This window comes from Girardinichthys multiradiatus, chromosome 15, assembly GCF_021462225.1.
Source record: "Girardinichthys multiradiatus isolate DD_20200921_A chromosome 15, DD_fGirMul_XY1, whole genome shotgun sequence".
Lineage (NCBI taxonomy): Eukaryota > Metazoa > Chordata > Actinopteri > Cyprinodontiformes > Goodeidae > Girardinichthys > Girardinichthys multiradiatus.
In genome coordinates this window covers 5815224-5836639 of record NC_061808.1, presented here as the reverse complement: position 1 = coordinate 5836639, position 21416 = coordinate 5815224, and the positions used below count along the sequence as shown (strand labels likewise).

Sequence of the window (21416 nt, the reverse complement as noted above, 5' to 3'; positions counted from 1 at the left end):
GGATGAGTAGTTAAATCCCTGCTTTGCCACAAAAGGGTGAATTTCTAAGATAAGCGTCGTCTCCAATCTAAAGATTTCTGTTGTAAGGTGAGAGTATTGAGGAGATGGGACTGATTGTAAGCAGAATGAACCATTGTCTGTTATCTGCTCTTCAGAGATCTCTGGGCAAATGAAGGCAGTGTTTAAGGTTCTGAAAACAACAACCAGACTGACCAGACACCCATTAATTTAGTCAGGTCTAGACAGTCATTTGAAGAGGAAAACAGAATAAATTATTGAATGGACATGCTTTCTGTTTCAGTTCAACATTGCAGAAATCTCAGTGATAAACTGTTAATAACCCACCATTTATGAGTTTTAGCAGTTACTCTGAATGACGTTTTATCCTTACAGGTAAAAACATATATACCGATATGATTAAAAAATGACAAACATCGGCTGATTTATTGTCGTCATCGATCTATTTATTCAATAGAATGTGCATGACTAGATCTTACGATTATACTATGAAAGGTGGGACTATTTTGTACTGAATGTAGCTGCAAAATAATCACACTATACAAACCATTTGACCTTTTTATGTCAGCATTAAATGTCACATAGACCTGACACTACAAGCACTGGCAGACGAGGCATAGAAACTGTCACTTTGTTCCAAAACAAACCAGCTGGAGCTCCAGTCTGGGGCAACTTAGTGTAGGTTCAACAAACCTGGTAAAGGACAGACAGAGCTTCATCTGAAATGTGAACAAATCACGTCAGCGTCGGTGAAAAGTTGAGTTTTATTCTTCATTCAAAAGGGGCTCTCTTCCTTCTCCAAAATGTCTCATGTCATCTCTCTGTGTAGTTTATATCAGCGAACGCTTGGAAACAGCATTTATCGCTGGGGAATTTTAGTACAACAAACTGGATTTACTTTTTATAGTGTTCATAAGCCGGAGGCCATTAGGCTTTAACCTTCCGATACAAACCTGCTGGTTCTGATTTTGACTGATTTCGCTTTTCTCTCTAAGGACTAAAACTCTTCTGTATAAATGGTTCAGTGCAACAAACACCGACCATGAAAAACTGAAATTAGATCCCTTTAAAGAGTTAGTAGTTTTGGATCTAACAGAAGTATTATCCCCATGCATGCAATAAGGCAGGGATTCCCAAACGTTTCAACCTGTGACCCCCAAAATAAGAATGCCAGAGACTGGTCACCCCCTAAAAATACATATAATAATTTCACTCTGTATTTTATTAAATAAAAAAAATATAGAGTGAAAAAATGGTATGTATTTTTAAATGAATTTATGTTTTTTGATTACATTTAATTATTACATTTTCCTTTTGGCCCTTCTTACACCTCAGCGGTTGCATCACGGTGCTTCTGCAAATTATCTCACGACTCTCCGAGGGGTCCTGACCCCCACTTTGGGAACCCCTGCAGTAAAACATCCCTAACTTTTAATGTTTTTACAAAACTCAAACAAATTGAGTAAAAATAAGGCTGTTAAGTTTTGATGCGTTCAATGAGCCAAGGAAAAAAAAACAATTTGATCTTCCAGTATTTGCTCATCTGAACTGATCAAGGAAAAATTTGATCAATAGCCAACTGATTATTGCATCACTATTAAAGCAGTAAGAAATGCACTAATGTGAGTTATATCTGGCTGTATTAGACGTATTAAATATTGACTTGAATTATTGCAGTTGTTTTTACCTGCACTTTGTGGCTTTGTTTGACCAGTTGGTTGTCGTTAGTAGCACAAATCAGTTTAGTCTGTAGAAGTGAAAATAAAAACTTGGATTGTTCTGTCTGTTTTTACCTGCATGTCTGAGGCATCAGACACACGGAAATCTTTTAAAGGCTGTTGTGCTCTTATTTAACATGAGCCTTGAAGTAATCCAAGCGGCAAGCTATTTTGAAGATGTTTAAGTATAGGAGTGACTTCTCTAACCTTACTGTTCTCACACCGATGGTGTTCTCTCTGTTCTCCTTTTCTAGTCAGAGGCCAGCTGGCTTCTCCCTGCACCTGGGATGGTGCCGTGTGACAGTACGGCTATGGAGCCGTGACCTCACCTCCGATGCCCCATCATCCCGACTTTAAGCTGCTCTCCTACCAGTGACCTCACCGGCAGAGTCCCCTCCATCCCTTTTAACTGTGGACAGAGCCCAGAAAAAGGCCCCCAAAGCCACCACATGACTCATTCACTGGAGCCCTAGACCAAGTAAGTGCATTACCTCTGCTCAGTTTTCTCTATTCTCTGTTGAGTCCTGAAATGCAGTGGTGTGCAGATGTTTCCAACCATCCTCACCCTCTTTCTGTTCCATCCGAGGTTTAAGCTTTTCTCGTAATCTCTCCAAATGGTCCTGATCAACAGTTCCCCAGGTTTTTATTTTGAAGGTCTTTCAAAACTTATCTTTAGACTTTGGCTGCAGTTGATCATCTACTGCATTGATCAGGACCCCCTTTGAAAGATCACATGCTGGTTAGAAAGGTTTTTTTGCACAGAACTGTATGTTTTAAAGACATCATGCAACCTATTCTCTGTCAGTATTCATGCATTATTTAAACATGCACAGGAAGGTGACAGGAACAGCTACAGTGTGCACAAAATATTTTGTTTTCGCAGCAGATTTGTTAGGGTAATATTAAAGTTCTCATTGAAACACCATACACACAATTTATTGTGTTAAAATGTCTGCAGAAAATGAATATTTTGGAAACAGATTTTTGTGGTGGTGTTTGGTTAAAAGTAAACTGGATTTGGGTAAACGTTATGGCCTTAATATCTCATCATTTTTCTAGATGTACCGGCTACTGCTTTGCTTGTGCGTCTGTAAGAGTGACGGCATTTCACAGTTGTTGCGTCGATGGAAAAATATTTGCTTCTCGGTCTTACCTGCTCAGATTTCCATGCAAAATGCAGCAGAAAAGCACCATAACGCTACCAGGGTGCACCTGGTGTAAAGCTGGGAGTTGGAGGTGCTGTAAGGGACCTTTCTGTGTTTACTTGCAGGTTGTGGTGGTACCTGTATGTACTGAGTAGTTGTTTCACAAATAAAGGAGCCTCTGTGGGTCTCACCAACTTCAGACTGTTCACGCCAGGTTTTCTATACACTGAGGACTTTGGCTGTGTGTTGTGGTGTCCGTGGAGCTGTGTGCGGTCCAAGATTATTTCTTACTGCCGGTAAACATCCTGGTTCTGGGTGTACACAGATGGTGGGAAACAATGGACTGGAACTGAACAGGGTATTCAGTTGAGAAACAGGAGCTGTGAAAGGAACACAGCAGCGTTTTTTTAAATATGGTCACGCTATTTGTGCAGATCTTAAACGTGACCTCAGCTTTCACCAGCTTTAGTTTTCTGATGCATCAATGGAGTGAAAAGGGATCTGGTTGGCACTGTATCAGTTATCTTAAAGACCCAAAGAAATCACTGGGAAATGATCGTAGAAAGGGATCAACGCTACATAGTAACTCATATTTTTTTGAACTTTTACTAGAACAAATTGCTTTAAATCACAGCTCATTATGACCATCAGTTTGCACACAATTACTTACACATTAACACAACAGGCCCTCCCTGGAAGCACACATGGAAAAGCAACATTTTAACCAGTTTCTGAGATGTACTGTAATAAATAACAATCTATCCAGATAAATTAGCATGTCAGCTTGCAGGTATATCTTCCATCGGCGGCACTACTTTAAGCTCCTCCCTGATAACGGAGCTCCTCACCCCATCTGTAAAGCTGAGCCCGGCCACCCTACGCACCTCGCTCATTTGGGCTGCTCGTCATAACATGCTTTATTTAAAGGTGTATAGGCATTCAATGCCTTCCAGATTGTTTTGTTGGAAATAAGACCAGAATCTGACCAGCAGATTTGAGGAAAAAAGCTGTATGCATTTGTTTGGTAAAATGTAGAGTTAGATTAAATATTAATAAGGTATTGGTGTGTTTTGCATGTCCGTTGATGCACTGAGAATTGATAATCAATTATTACACTACACATTTAAGGTATAAAATCCACTTGAACCGTGAGGGAAGGCTCCTGCTCCCCCTCATGTTCAGGCCACGTGCGGACATCTTCCCAGTTCAACCTGCCAGCCAACAGTTGCTGCAGCAAACCTGCACATTACCACCTAAAACAAGCTGCTGCTGATTCCACCTGTCCACATGGTGACCAGCTCCTCAGAGCGTGATGAAAGAAGGAGTCGGCGGTCTGACTGAGGCTGTTTACGCTCTGCTTTATGTCCTGACATTCAAGAGGGTGGGCCTTAGCAACAGTGACTGAGCAGCTTCTCAGAGGCCGTACCATCTCAGTCCAGCAGAGAGGGGTGCTCACTTTTTACACAAGGACGAGGTGCTGATCTCTTTTAAATCATTGAAAATATAAATAGATGCAGTTGAAATTATAGCATTTATTGAATATTAATTTAAAAGTCTAAAAATTAAACCAGATTCCCCACATCCACTGCTTCCATCTATTTATGAAGATTTATTGGATGTCTTTATGTTTAAAGCTTAGGAAGTCAATAAATACATAAATGAGGAAGTGAAGGAACTATTTGTAGTCTGCCAGGTTGTTCAGGGCATCAGGGTGCATGCCCCAACATCACCAGATCGATCTTTTCCTCACGCGATCCTCCAAATTGGGACGATTTTTAACACCGATTAGTTTTCAGTGGCATCTCATCCTTCTTTTACCTCCTTCTCTTCGCACGTTTTTTCTGGTAATCCTCCATCTCTCACTGCCCACTCTCCACCTGGTGGTCTCTCCCTCACTCGCCTTGCAATCCATAGATTTGCATTCTTCTGAGTGCCTTTCTGTGTGATGGCAGCTTGCAGGATGGGAGTACGACGGAGGGAAAAGCTTTGAAAGAGAAAACACTATAGAGAGACACGCTGGTGTTTGTAATGGGGACGCTGTGGATTTTATTTCTCAGAAGGCTCACTCTGCTGCTGCTGCTGTTTGTTCTTCTTCCTCTTTGCTGACTGAAGGCTCAATCCTCCTCCATACGTCACTTACAGGGAGGAGGACGGGAGAGGTCAAAAGCTGCAGGAGACTGACCTCTCCTACAGGTGTGTGTGGTAAGAGCGGTAAATGTTTTGCATCGGTGGGTTTCCTGCAGGGCTGATCAGTGGGATGTGCTCACCCTTCAACTGTCACTAATGACAGTCACTCCAGTCCCAGTTACTTGGTTTAAAAGTTCAAACTGGGAAAGCTGTGCTGCGTTTAGGGCATTTTATATGTTAATCCTATTGATGAAAGAAGGAAAAATGATTTCTAATCATTTTCATTTTGGAAATCAGGAGTGTATTGTTTTATAATTTTAATGTTTTACTGACATGCTCGGGGTACTGGGGACCAATCGAAAGGGGCCACGTCACTGCTTCTATTACCAATTTGTGATGATTTAACTTTGTGGTTAAAATATTTTTTTGCTTTTTCTTAGAATCTCCACCAGAAAATGAGTAGGTGAAGATGGTATCTAAAGTCCACCACACCAAAACAGTGCAATGATCTGCAGTGTTAAAAACCTCTCCAAAAGGGTTCCTACACAGTCTTTCAGAAACGCCTGGAAGTGATTTATTTAAATATTACTCATTATGAACATAAATGGAAAAATAAACTTTGGAGGCAGAAAAAGTTAAGACTTTATTTCTTATTCCATTTTATAAAAGATAAAAATGAAGTTTATGGAAGGACAGTTTAAACAGAGAGGTGGCGTTGGTTTAACGCTTGTATTTACATTGGGAATCCTGTTCTCTGTTGTCTTCTACGATGTAAAGGAGGAAAAATAATTGAGCATAACAAGAGAGCTAAACCAGGCATTACATTGTGACCACTGATGGAGTGAAGTAAATTACACATATCAGCTCTTCAGTGGGGCCTGTTACTGGGTGGAATACATGTTTTTGTAGTGGCCGATGTTTCTGTTTTATCCTGCCCCATTTTGAGCTTTTTGGTTGTTTTTAGCCATTCTGAGTTGGAATGAAGCTCATTTAATCTCTAAGGTTGTTGCTGTTCCTTATAATATGGGTTTTAGTGCAGTAACGGATAATGTGTTTGGGTTTAATCCTGTGTTAAAATTAGAGATGCGGCGACCACATCTTCGATTTAACGGTGAGCGTGAGAGGTTGCATGTCCTGTGATCTGCTAGCGACCGGTCCAGGTTGTGTCCCGTCTCTTGTCTGTTGATTGCTGGTGATGGACACCAATCCCACTGAGCCTGAACAGAAACAAGCAAGAATAGAAACTGTATAGATAGGGGGAACCTGATTGATTCTGTTACAAACTGCAGGATTTACTGTGTTTTTGAATAATTGCAAGAACACTGTCAGCATAGACCTGTTTTTGTTTCCGGGTAAAGTAACACAACTTCAACCCAAGCATGTACAATCCAACCTGGGATGATGGATGAAGCTTTGTGAGCTGGCAGCCTGTAGTGGTCAGGTCCACTCAGGTATAATACGGTGGTCTATTTTGCCTGCAGCAGTTGCGAATGGAAACAACTGTTATAGTAGGAATCATCACACTCCAACCACCAATATTCTAGCAGTGTTCGCCCGGTGGGACACCACCTTAGTTTATCGATCTATTTATGCTTGTGTACACTGTACCTGCTGGCTGCTGTGTTCACACTCGGCTGGATCATCATGCATTAAATGAATATTGATCTTTTCTTTAATATATGTGTCAGACATTGTGGAAAAGTTTAAATCTTCACCATATCGTTGCATGTTTATCATCATGACAACCTGACTGAGTGTACTAAACTGAGCCAGCCCATTATTAATGGCAAATGCAAGAATCTGGTTTAATTTAATTAACCACAAACTAATGTGAAGACAGAGCTATTGAGCTTATTTAAGTGTAATGCTGTAAACCTGCAAATGACTGCACGTGTGTTTTGCCCAGTTTTTGTGCACAAAAACCTTCTGGGTGCAGCTTTAAACTAGATATGCACAATAAATTACGCATTTATAATCATCACAATAGCAGTGTGTGCGAAAATGCATATAAGGGTTTGGACTGTGATGCGTTTGGCTATAATATTCCAGATGATGAAGACTGATGTAAGGGCAGAAGTGACAAGAGAAACAATGCTTCGATGAAAGGATTAAATGTGGGCTCTGAAAGGAAAGTCCTACATAACAATGCAGAGGCTAAAAATATAGCTCCTTAATTTAGCTTGAGGTTAAGGAGATACGGCACATCTGTTTCAGATCTAGTTACTACTAATAAATAATTAACAGATTGTGTATTATAGGGTTCAGCCTGCAGCTGTTTCATTGCTGTCATACCTAACCAGCAAAAGAAACTGAAAAATCTAAAGCTGCTGATTTCAACTTTTAATTCAAATCAATATATTTCTGTTAGAGGTGTAACAGTACACACATGTGCCAAATAAATACAGCCATGTTTTATACCTGAACACATGCAGAATATTTATGTGCAGAACTAAGTCGCAATGCAATGATCTGTAGGGCAACTTTAAAAGTGACACCAAAACAAACCAGAGAGGACTCCCAGCTATCACTAAACTCTACTGTGGAGAACATTAAGCTCGCTCTGCACCTGTCTGAATTACTCACCTGAAACAACGTCAAGCTGAACGTAAACATCACTGGTACTGGAGAAAAATCTGAAGTCCAAATCCAGCTGCTTGCAGCATTCAACCGGTCCGAATCGCTGCACAGCATGAGATGCGACAACACTCTGGTGCCGTGGTGAGGAGACCCTCTGACCAGAGAGGACTGTGTTTCTATGGTGCATTCAAGTACATCTGGTACACTGGAATTTCAAGTACATCTGGTCAACTATATCCTCTGATCCTTTAATATTAATTTAAAAAAACCAAAGCTCTAGTCAGTTATTTGGTGGCTAATTTTTATTAGTTTCTGTTGATTGAAGGAACCGACATCCCAGCTGTGATGTTTATGTACCATTACACCAAATGTCTATAGAGCACTTGACAAACGTCTCTAATTCATCATAAATCCAGTTCAGTGCAAATTCAGTTTAAATCAATCAGATTTATTCCCATACAATCCATTTATAGGCACCTTCAGATCCAGTTTGTTGATTCTATAATACCATTTGGTGAACGGTGCCCGGCCCACGCTGGCCCAGCTAACTACATCATTGACGCTGCAGAAATCTCTCCTACAAACATTTCTAAAGTCAGCTTAAGTTTCTTTTTCTAATTGAAATTAAAAAGCAGCAGGATTCCCAGCATACAGCCTCCCAGACAGACACCAAGCTAATATTTGTAGTGTGCTGAGTCGTAGTGCTGCTCTCATTTCCCCTCTGTGGTGGATGCATGTTTTTAAGTGCTTTGTCTGTTCAGCAGGAGAACTGAAGAGGAAAGGGGGCGATTTGAGGTAAAAATGTAAAGGAGACTCGTCATGAACAATTATTGTGCTAAGAGCGGCTCAGCCTCACAGCTGTGCTTAATACTGGTGTAACAATGGTGGCGTGTCTTATCCCCTCCTCGTTGATTTGCAGAGGATTCTTATGATCAAACTTTACAGATTTATATTCAGATAATAAGTGATTTCACAAATGTTTAATGTTTCAAATTTGATGCCCCTATAAAATATTGCGCTCCACTTTTTTTAATTTTATATTCAAACTTTTCTTTAAACAAATTCCAGCTTAGATGACAGTGGGTAAACAATAGTTGTTTGTTTATTGTTTACAAATAAATGTGGGTGTATTTTCCTTTTAAATACTGGGTTTTAGTAGTTCCGGCTTACTTTTGTTGGGTTCAGATGAATAGCAGTTATATGTTTATTAGACAACAAAATTTGTGATGGCAACAAAAAGATTTAAAATGTATTACTTTAACTCTTTTGCTTTAATGGATCCTTTTGAAACCTTGTTAACTGCTGTATTTCGGCAAGTGCTGCAGAGTTTTTGTTGCCATGTCAACCCTTCTGATGAAGCCACAGAGATGCGCTTTGGAGATGTTGCTGCTCAGATATTTCCCACTCAGGGTGCACACAGATGAGGAACTTGAGAAACCCGACAAGCGTCCGTTTTGGGGATTGGATATGTTGTAGCTCTGAACAGGGTTCCTATGCAGTCTGGAAAATTTTAAGGACTGTAGAGACTGTAGAGGTATCTGCCATAGATGCACAGATTAATGCTGTATTTATACTTTACAAATGGGCTAAAACGCTCAGAGAACTCAGGAAATTGTGAATCTGGAAACATTTTGACATGGAAGTTGTGTAGAAACATTAACTAAGTAAAATGCAGAGTTAGTTAATCCTTGTGCATTTACAGTTTTCAGTTTCCATGCTCTGTGTGTCCATGCCATTGTTAAATGTAGCTTCTTCTGCATAGATGAAAATGACAAATGAAAAGAAACTTGGTGTTTCATTCCTGTCTGTCCCCATTGCACTAATCTGTCATGTAGAATAACAAATCTAAATAATTTCTCTCTCTTCGTTTGAGTCCTCTGACATCAGTGACTTGGTCCAACAGAAAACAAAAGGTCAGAGGGGTCAGTGGTGACAGGTTATAAAAGGAGGTTTTTACATTTTCCTCCACCAGCCTGTCAGAAGGCACGCTTCTGTTTACGAATCTCTCCAATTATTCTTTACACACTTGGTCTGTTTTAATATTTGCATCTTTCAGGTTTTTATAAACCAGCGGTGCCCAACTTTAGTCCTGAAGAATTACCACCCTGCAACTTTTAGATGCATCGCTGGTCAGACACACCTGAATCAAATGACTGATTTCCCTCATCAGCATTCAGTCATTCAGGTCTGCATAGGCCTGGTAAGGAGCCATTCATTTGATTCAGGTGTTTTGGAGCCAGGATGCATTAAAAAATTGCAGGATAGTAGCTCTCCAGGACTGGACTTGGTCCCTCCTGCTATATTGATATATGATTACGGTTTTCTACTCGACAACTGGAAGTTACAGTAACAGGCTTTACAGCATTAGCAGATCTTGTATGACAGAGTTCTTGGGAATGATCTAGAGGTTAAACGTTCAGTGAGTAGTTAAGTGGAAAAAAAACACTTTAATTCAACTTTTCCCAGACCAGAGTGGTAACTTTATTGTGCAAAAATAAACCCTCAGCTGGTTTCACATTGTTCCTTTTTTGGTGTTTCATTGTAGCTGACCTAATGTGTTGGATCATTCAATTGGATAAGGTTACAGAAATTCATTTGAATCCTAGCTTTATTACTTTCTAACATCTCGAGCAAATCGTTCCAAATTGCACTGCTGCTCCTTTGACATCTGCATTATTACAGTATTAGAGTGAATGACCTTATATCTGTGGTAAAATGAACAGTATGACTCAGATAAATAAGGTTAAACATACCATCAGCCTTATATCAGGACTGCTTCGTTGTTCTAGCAGTCATGGATGGACTCCATCTTCTGATGTATGCATTTCGTAATCTTAGAGGTTGTGTAATTAGCTCCATCTTGTAAATCTCCAATACATCCTCAGACCACGTGTGATAAATCGGAGGCTTTGCTTTATGTGAGGTTGAGTCATATAACTTTATTGCTTGTAATTGCAGCTGTTAATGGTATTTGTTAAGGGACATGTTTATCTTATCCTGTCATTAGGATCTTTTATTATTGCTTCTCTTGGATGTCTGGGGAGTTTTTTGTGAAATAGCTCTTCAAAGTGCGCAAACATTTTTCTCAATTGTGAATGCAAATTACACACCAGTGTATGTACTGGAAGCAAACTGAATTTATTCATTTTTGAAATGTAATGAAATGTATTTATTATTGAACTTTCTAGAATTAGGGTGGTAGTTTTTACATAAGAAAGCAACTTAACATCATTCTTGTGGTGTAATAACTTGACTTTCTGCAGGTTTTCACAGGGGTTGAAAAAGGGTCAAATATAGTAGTTATCAAAATGATTGTCCTTAATCTGTTTCTGCTATTTCTCATCTCTTCAGGTCAGTCTAAGCTGAAAATGAGTGCAGTAGGGGAAGGCCCCCTGGACCCTGCCACACCGGAGTCACGCAAGAGGAAGGGCTCACCATGTGATACATCGGGGCAAAGGTAAACACCAGCTCTGACAAACATTACATCAGTAGAGCTGAAGATCATGTAGACGGTAAACCTTACAGTGATGCTTGAAAACATGAACCTTATGACATAAAACAACAGATATTTGCACTTTAATGTGTAGTCAATCGGCTAACTTTGCTGAATAACCTAAGAAAACATTAGTTACTCACTGATTTCTACTTGGTCTTCAAGAAAACAGGCCAAGATATCAACAAAAAGGTTGCTGAAACATCCTGATTGCTTTTGGTTCGACTATTAAAGGCAGATGATCATATCTACTGCACAATAATATCTAAAACCTTTCTAAAAAGCTCAGATGATAAACATGATGCACATTTTATTTGCTCATCCTCTTCTAGTTGTCATCAGGGTTTTTTTAATGCAGTTTTTTAGTATTCTGACCTTGGTCTTTACCCCAAAGCAAGAAGTACATCTTCTCCATGGGATTGATCGGTGGTCTCCACATCTGTTGTTCTGTAGTTCACCTGAAACAAGGAAGGTGAACGTCCATACATGATCTGCTGACTTCTTTTAAGTCCATTTAATTTTAGTGAGAGTTTTCTGAAAAAGCTGCTTGCCACACATATCTTTAACTTTCAGGAGAAACGTGAGAGAAAATCACCTTGCTTTATTTACTACCGTCATTTGGTTTGTCAGTTATAGAACCTAAAATGAAATGTGTCTCATCAGAACTCAAAAACTGCATCTGATTTAGAAAAATGTCCAAAGCATGCATGCATTGGGCGGTGACATCTCCTCAAGTAGGTGCACTAAAGTATTTAAAGTGCACCGTGTGTGAATTTTAAAGGCCTAAAAGTTTGTCTACACTGACGTTCTCCAGCCACTGACCTGGCCTTTCTCACAACAGCGTCCTCCTCCTCCTCCATCTGTCGCCTCGTCTGTTTGTTAACGCAGGCCTCTGCAGTTATTTACTTTTATTGTCGTCGTTTTCACGTAAACACACTCTTCACATGTTTCTCACATACCTTTCTGTTACCCATCAGCCTGAATGTATGTTGTTGGAACTCAAGTCCAAGAATGGAGTTAAAGGTTTCAGTCAAAACATATCAGCATAGGGAGGATTTAAGCGTTCATATTATGAAAATAGGCAAACACAGTTAGCATAACTAGATGAAGAACTGCAGTAGTTGCAACACCGTGTATTATGTAGTCTTTAACACCGATGATTCAAACCACCTGCGAGACAGTAAAGAAAAAAAGTCCCTTTACACTTAAAAAAAAGATGCATTAAGCCTTAAAGTCAAACATCAGGGCTAAATTTATGATCTGTACATAGTTTTGTAAAGATGGTTAATACATTATTAGATTAATTACAGACAAAACAAATACAGAAGTCACATTTCCCAGAGTCACAAATCACATTTTTCACATTTCAGCTCAACAGATAAATAAAAGTAAATCAAAACTCTGCTCGTATATCCTTAAAACAGTATATGTAACTGATCCTGTCAAGCAGGTGGAATCAATGATGTTTGGCATTTCTTCTTAGAAACTCCCTTTCAGTGTTTTGTTTTTTCAAACTGCTAATTGATTAATTGACTCATCGTGTCGGTTCTGCCAAACATCCATCTTCTGCTGTCCAATTTTGTTTCCCCCCAGCGGTTTGCCGTCAGTTCCCTCTGTGTTTCTCTCAGCAGGATGGTGAATTATTCAGGATATTCTTGTCTGAACACATCCTCCTGCTCTTTCGTCAGCTTCCCATTTTTCACTGCTTCTTGCTCCCTGTTCCTGACATTCCCAGTGCATTGAAAACTTCATTATTGAGTAATTAGGGTGCATTTTGCCTGCAGGAACAGATAATGTCTGAAGCTGCCACCTTTTACCAGCTTCTGGTGTTTGAACCGATATTCAAGCATATATTTAGAAAAAGATACAAATAATTAAAAATAAATGCACTATGCTAAATATTTTATATAATTTAACTTGTTTCTGCTTTAGAAAAGCTATTATGAACTAAATCAGGCATAAGAGACTTACAGATTGCATAAATAATCCAGATCTAATTACATTTACAGCGAAAATAAAGCACACTATCATTCAATTCTTGACTCTCCAGGACCTAAAAATGATCTAATCTTTAGCAGGTTTTAAATTTAGTTAAACAGAAATGAAGCCAAAGTGGAAAAGCCGTTTGGGTTAAAGACCGAGTACATCCTTGTTGCTTCAATAGGATTTAAGAAAGAAAGTAGCAGTTAAGTGCTCCTAATAAACTGCACTCAATTAATTAATCATCAGGCAGGAATTTGGGCAGTTTGCTAATCTGTAGCATCTTGGTAACACAACTCCAGGGTGGAAAGGTATCAGCAATGACCTTAGAGAAGCAGTTGTTGCTCCACATATATGTTCGAAAGGTTTTTAAGGCAATTTCCAAGCAATTTAAAGTCCATCATTCAACACTAAGAAAGATTATTCACAAATGGACAAATGCTAATTGGGTTGTGACCTTCACCCTAAAGTTATAGCATTCAATGATCAAACAAAATGCTAAAAAAAACCCAAGAGATTCATCTCAGGTTTTATTGGCCCCCGGTTAGCATCTTAAATGTTAAGTTAATGACAAGAAAAGACTGAACAGTTTGGCTTGTTTGCAGCTTATACTTGCATCAAATGAACTGGAAATCCTATTTTTCTTCTTCATCTAATCCAGTGTTTGACACACCCGGCAATGGGAAAATCACACCATCATATTGTGAATAAAGATTTTGGATCACTACTCATTTCTCAAGAATGTGAATTACCTTTTGTATGTTTGCTACAGTGTGGAGAAGCGGAGGCGAGAGCTGGAGTGTCGCTACATCGAGGAGCTGGCTGAGCTGCTGTCATCCAACATGGGCGACATCGCCAGTCTAAGCGCCAAGCCCGACAAGTGCCATATCCTCAAGAGCACCGTGGACCAAATCCAGCAGATCAAACGGCGTGAGCGGGGTGAGGAGAGGCCCACTCTTATACCACATGTAACCATTAACAACAGTTGAAGAGGTTTTTGCTATTATCTGTATATTTCTTCTCCTTGCAGAGAAAGCAGCTCTTCTGCCTCCAGATGACGACGTGCAGAAGAGCGACATCTCCTCCAGTAGTCAGGGGCTGGTGGAAAAAGAGATGCTGGGGCCCATGCTGCTAGAGGTAAGTTATATACACAGATTTCCCTCAGCTGGGTTGATATGCCCAGTTTTATTACACATACTCTGCTTTCTCAGGCCCTCGATGGATTCTTCTTTGTGGTCAACCGCGAGGGCCGCATCGTCTTCGTTTCTGAGAACGTGATGGGTTACCTTGGATACACCCAGGAAGAGCTAATAAACTCAAGTGTCTACACCATCCTCCACGTCGGAGACCACAACGAATTTGTCCGTAATCTGCTGCCTAAAAGCCTCGGTGAGTGATCTCCACAGAGGATTTGGAGGTTGTAGGCTTTCACACACGGAGGAGGTATTGATAATTTTGGCTGCAGCTGTTGTGTTAGGGATAATTATATTCTTCATAGGGTTAAATAATGGAAAATCATGTAGTTTTTTTGAACTTTGAAGATAGGAAGGCAGACACGCTGAGCAAAATTGAAGTTTTATTTACTCATGTAGTCCTCTGCAAAATATATATGTGGAGTAAACTGCAGAGAAACAGCATGGATGGGCCAATGTAATGAGAAACTGCACCTTCATCCAGTGCAATAAAATGATTTAACTGTTTAGTTTTACAGAACAACCTTGAGAAGAGATTATAATGAAAATGGAGATAAGTGGGTGCAGCAAATAGCAAGGTCTAACAACTGCGTTTTCATTCTAATACAACAGTAACTGTTAAAGCACTTCTTTTATCTTTAGGAAACATATTGTCTCTCAAAAACTTGAGATGCTAAATTGTTTTCATGTCTTTAAAATGGTTTCTACAGCCTTAATAATTGTTAGAGCTTATCCTTTTAACTGAATGGATGTACCAGTTTGTCTTTGCTGGCTGGCTGGGGTGCATGGATGGATGGATGGATGGATGCATAGATGGATGCATAGATGGATGCATAGATGGATGCATAGATGGATGCATAGATGGATGGAGGGACTGATGCATAGATGGATGGAGGGACTGATGCATAGATGGATGGATGGATGGATGGATGCATAGATGGATGCATAGATGGATGCATAGATGGATGCATAGATGGATGCATAGATGGATGGAGGGACTGATGCATAGATGGATGGAGGGACTGATGCATAGATGGATGGATGGATGGATGGATGCATAGATGGATGCATAGATGGATGCATAGATGGATGCATAGATGGATGCATAGATGGATGCATAGATGGATGGAGGGACTGATGCATAGATGGATGGATGGATGCATAGATGGATGGATGGATGGATGCATAGATGGATGGATGGATGCATAGATGGATGCATAGATGGATGCATAGATGGATGCATAGATGGATGCATAGATGGATGCATAGATGGATGCATAGATGGATGCATAGATGATGGATGCATAGATGGATGCATAGATGGATGCATAGATGGATGCATAGATGGATGCATAGATGGATGCATAGATGGATGGATGGATGGATGCATAGATGATGGATGCATAGATGGATGCATAGATGGATGCATAGATGGATGCATAGATGGATGCATAGATGGATGGAGGGACTGATGCATAGATGGATGGATGGATGCATAGATGGATGGATGGATGGATGCATAGATGGATGGATGGATGCATAGATGGATGGATGGATGGACTGATGCATAGATGGATGGATGGATGGATGGATGGATGGACTGATGCATAGATGGATGGATGGATGGATGGATGGATGGATGGATGGATGGATGCATAAATGGATGGATGCATAGATGGATGGATGGATGGATGCATAGATGGATGGATGGATGGATGCATAGATGGATGGATGGACTGATGCATAGATGGATGGATGGATGGATGGATGGATGGATGGACTGATGCATAGATGGATGGATGGATGGATGGATGGACTGATGCATAGATGGATGGATGGATGGATGGATGGATGGATGGATGGATGGATGCATAGATGGATGGATGGATGGATGGATGGATGGATGGATGGATGGACTGATGCATAGATGGATGGATGGATGGATGGATGGACTGATGCATAGATGGATGGATGGATGGATGGATGGATGGATGCATAGATGGATGGATGGATGGATGCATAGATGGATGGATGGATGGATGCATAGATGGATGGATGGATGGACTGATGCATAGATGGATGGATGGATGGATGGATGGATGGATGGACTGATGCATAGATGGATGCATAGATGGATGCATAGATGGATGGATGGATGGATGGATGCATAGATGGATGGATGGATGGATGCATAGATGGATGGATGGATGGATGCATAGATGGATGGATGGATGGACTGATGCATAGATGGATGGATGGATGGATGGATGGACTGATGCATAGATGGATGGATGGATGGATGGATGGATGGATGGATTGATGCATAGATGGATGGATGGATGGATGGATGGATGGACTGATGCATAGATGGATGGATGGATGGATGGATGGATGGATGGATGCATAGATGGATGGATGGATGCATAGATGGATGCATAGATGGATGCATAGATGGATGGATGGATGGATGGATGCATAGATGGATGGATGGATGGATGGATGCATAGATGGATGCATAGATGGATGGATGGATGGATGGATGGATGCATAGATGGATGGATGGATGGATGCATAGATGGATGGATGGATGGATGCATAGATGGATGGATGGATGGACTGATGCATAGATGGATGGATGGATGGATGGATGGACTGATGCATAGATGGATGGATGGATGGACTGATGGATGGGTGGATGGATGGATGGATGGATGCATAGATGGATGCATAGATGGATGCATAGATGGATGGATGGATGGATGGATGCATAGATGGATGCATAGATGGATGCATAGATGGATGGATGGATGGATGGATGCATAGATGGATGGATGGATGGATGGATGCATAGATGGATGCATAGATGGATGCATAGATGGATGGATGGATGGATGCATAGATGGATGGATGGATGGATGCATAGATGGATGGATGGATGGATGCATAGATGGATGGATGGATGGATGGATGGACTGATGCATAGATGGATGGATGGATGGACTGATGCATAGATGGATGGATGGATGGATGGATGGATGGATGGATGGATGCATAGATGGATGCATAGATGGATGCATAGATGGATGGATGGATGGATGGATGCATAGATGGATGCATAGATGGATGCATAGATGGATGGATGGATGGATGGATGCATAGATGGATGGATGGATGGATGCATAGATGGATGGATGGATGGATGCATAGATGGATGGATGGATGGACTGATGCATAGATGGATGGATGGATGGATGGATGGATGGATGGATGGATGGATGGATGGACTGATGCATAGATGGATGGATGGATGGATGGATGGATGGATGGATGGATGGATGGATGGATGGATTGATGCATAGATGGATGGATGGATGGATGGATGGATGGATGGATGGATGGATGGATGGATGGATGGATGGACTGATGCATAGATGGATGGATGGATGGATGGATGGATGGATGGATGGATGCATAGATGGATGGATGGATGCATAGATGGATGCATAGATGGATGGATGGATGGATGCATAGATGGATGGATGGATGGATGCATAGATGGATGCATAGATGGATGGATGGATGGATGCATAGATGGATGGATGGTGGTCATCACTTCTTCTTTCCCTGTGTGTTCAGTAAACGGCATCCTGTGGCCGCAGGAATCTGGTCGCAGGAACACACAAACCTTTAACTGTCGCATGTTGAAGAGACCGCCGGACGAGGCGGACTCCGAGAACCTGGAGGCCTGGCAGCAGTACGAGATCATGCAGTGTTTGACCATTTCACATCCGCGGCCCGTGCAGGAGGAAGGAGAAGGTACTTCCTGTTGTGAAATGATCATTTTTTTGGTTTTTAGTTTGTGTAAAGCTAAACATTAGTTGTCTTAAAACCTGCCATAAACTCGCTGAAGTATTTTCAATAAGGATTTTAACACATTTAAGACCCAAGAAGATTCAGTCAGATTGCTTTTAAAACATCCAGGAGTCATGTCATATAACTTATATGTATTTTTCTCTGTTCTGATAATGTTGACTATGTAAAGAATGAATCCAATTTAAGAAAATAATTGGTTTGGAACAAAAATGGATAAATTGTTGATGGATAAATTCTTGGCTTGTAGTTTCCTGGTTGAAAGTTTAAACCTGTATTAAAGATGCAGCTGTTTATTGTATTACCTGTTGAAGTTTTAGTAGACTGTCAAATACTGTAGACTCCATTGGTGCAGTGGCCTTGATAAATAGTGTTATGCAGTTTCTGCATTGCAGATTTTTGGCTGTTCAGCTTTGTGAGTCTTTAGTTGTTTTGATAAGAACTGGCCTTGGAGATTGTCAGGCTCTCTTCCTGTCCATGGATTCAGGGTCATATCCCCCTCACTTGGTTTCTGCTTCTTTGAAAAAAAGTTTGTTTTTAATTAAATTTATGTTTTTTGGGGGGGGGGGGTTTCATTATTCTGCAGCAGCAAACATACCAGAACACTCACTTGTGCCCTCTGTTTTTCAGACCTGCAAGGCTGCCTGATCTGCATCGCCTGTCGGATACCACGAACAGAGTCTTTTATTACGAAGCAGGACCCGGCAGGTAAAACACAAACAATCTGCTCTGACAGCGAACGCAGGATCTCAAAGACTAACATTTTACTTTCCTGGGAAGTGTAGTTTATGTTGTCCAACCACTAAAAAGCAGAATGTACTAAAAATATGGAAGGAATCTAATTTGTACTATTAACTTAAGAAAAATTATAAAGCCTAAAAGAAATTATGTATGATTTATATATCATGGTTAGTCTTTTCGTATTAGCAGAAACACATTGTTTAGTTTAAGGGGACATAAAAAGAAATAGTTGAAGCACTATTTGCTGACCCTCTTCATATGTTGTTAAGTTGTTAAATAATGAAGGAATTGTTTATTAGCAATTAGCAGTCTTTTTTAGGCTTGATGTTAAGCAACAATCTCAACTTTACCAGTTTAACCGTTTGGTTTCCATTTTAACTGTGGTAAACTGAAAGCACAACACAGCCATTCAAAAAACATGTGTTCCTCTTACCAATTAGTCAAAAGTGAGACACATCCTTCTCTCAACTTCGGTGAATTCGGCAATAATCTGTCCTCACGCCCCTCATGGGTTTCGTTATAACCTTTTGTCATAAGATGGCCTCTTGTGTTTGAGTGGTTTTGTGGTGCTTCGTTTGTGCAGCAAAGTCTCCAACTCTTTCCAGCTCCTCTGACCCTTTTCTGTCCAAACAGAGTTTTTCCTTGCAGCTGACCCTCTTGGTCTGAAGTAAACCTAATGTGTTTCAGTTGCTAACCTGTTGATAAACAGCTGATGTGTCCAGGGTTGAGGGAGCCTCGAATATTTGCTGAATGTGTTTTTCCTTTGCTTTCCATCTTTTTACTCTAAAGTGTCTTTAAAAGGGGAAAAACAATAACCCGTCGTTATTTACCCACCAGTGCTTGTTGTCTCTGTCACCAGGTCAGTGAAAATAAGATGATCCAATGAGGAAAACACCCACCTGCTGCAAATCAAAATCTGATTGGATGTTTAAATTGTTTTCCTGAACTTGAACTTAAACAAATATTTAGCACACCGGTAAGGGTTGACTGCAAAAAATCTGATCAGCTAAATTATTTTCAACACAAAAGAGTAAGAAGCTATTTAAAAGGGAACTATTTTCTACAACTTGTGGAGACACGTGTTTAGTTTATTTAGGCTGTGAAAGAGTGAGAGAGAACAAAACTTGGACAAAAAACACTTATTTAAACTCATTTTACCGATACATTATGAAAGTGATTAGTTCCTGATCTGTTCCTTGTCAATTTCTGTTTCTAAGTAGATTTTCTGCCACTTAGCAAACATAGTTACCCATAAAACATGTTATTATAGCTAAATACAGAGAAGCAGGTATGGCAGACTTTATGCACAGTTTAATTTGCCATGTTTTTAATAACAACTTTTGTGAAAAGTTGTGATCACATTAAGATTGTACCCCACTGCATCTGAATGTGGCCTTTCAGTTAGTTCACATACACCTCCAAAGTTTCCAGATGGCCCAAAAAATGTCATCATGTTTTATTAAATAAATATTTTTACATCCAAGTAGGGTGAAAAACCAAATACTCCTGAAAGATACAGCAAACAAAAAGGAGCTACAGACCTTTACTGAATTTTTCATGAGAGCCTCAGTGTGAAGCCAGCGTCTGTGGAGGCTACTGCAGCTTTTGAAATCAGCCTAAAACTGATCTTTTGTGTGTATCTCTGTGTGACGCTCTGATCCAGGGAAGATCATCTCCATAGAAACGAGTGCTTTGCGAACGACAGGCCGGCCTGGCTGGGAGGACGTGGTCAGGAGGTGCATCTACGCGTTTTTTCAGCCGCAGGGCAAAGAGCCCTCCCATGCCAAGAAGCTGCTGCATGAGGGTGAGCAGCCACAACCGACCCTGCAGAATCACTAACACGATCTTAGAAAAGCTCTGTCCTGGTTTGCTTATACCTTCACAAGACACCTAACTGAAGGAAACATTTTAAACTCACTTACAGTTGTTAACACATTAAGAAATACTGTGTTTGATCTGTAGATTAGTACTGAGCCTTATGTTATAAGTTCTAGCTGGTCTGTGGTCCAGATAATTATCCTACTGGATTATTTTATACATGGAAAAAAAATATATATGAGACATTCGTGCCTGTGCAGTAATAGAAACGTTATTTAGTTTATGTTTTTATTTTCTTTACATCTATATTTTTATCGTTTCACACAGATTACTTTAATATGACTGTGTCACACAACGTTAATAGTGGCACAGAGCACTACTTTCACAGCTGGAGACGTTGCTTCAAGCCGTAACTTCAGCTGTCAGTGGAAACACAATCGGAACCGTGCCGGGCGGAGCGGAGCTGTCTAACTAGTGCCCATGAAAAAGGGACATTAGTGCCTTATTGTTTAAAGAAAGGAAAAGCATTAAATAAATCACATTTCATTGCTCATTAGGTAGATACTTTGCCATTAAAAAGTGTATATTTAACAAGGTTCGGCTTGAAAATCAGGATTTAAACAGTCAGTAATAACCATTATGAAGCTTACTACATCTTGTGTTTGAAAGTAATCAAGAGTCAAATGTAAAACCATTCGTTCGACAGCTGAAGCTTGGCCCAAACTGGGTCATTAAC

General features: G+C 40.3%; 1 protein-coding gene across 5 annotated transcripts in view; it reads left to right on the top strand.

Moving 5' to 3' along the window:
• ncoa1 (nuclear receptor coactivator 1) overlaps positions 1-21416 on the top strand; it is a 62646-nt gene that overhangs the window by 20873 nt on the left and 20357 nt on the right. For 4 of the 5 annotated variants that reach the window (XM_047388882.1, XM_047388879.1, XM_047388883.1 and 1 more), the window contains exons 2-9: positions 1991-2214; positions 10937-11042; positions 13831-13997; positions 14089-14195; positions 14270-14447; positions 17888-18067; positions 18752-18829; positions 20526-20666. In XM_047388882.1, coding sequence (XP_047244838.1) covers positions 10954-11042; positions 13831-13997; positions 14089-14195; positions 14270-14447; positions 17888-18067; positions 18752-18829; positions 20526-20666 — 940 coding nt within the window. In that variant the 5' untranslated portion in view covers positions 1991-2214; positions 10937-10953. Of the gene's footprint in view, positions 1-1990; positions 2215-4973; positions 5075-10936; positions 11043-13830; positions 13998-14088; positions 14196-14269; positions 14448-17887; positions 18068-18751; positions 18830-20525; positions 20667-21416 lie in introns of those variants that run through there. The other variant, XM_047388880.1, reaches the window with a different exon arrangement.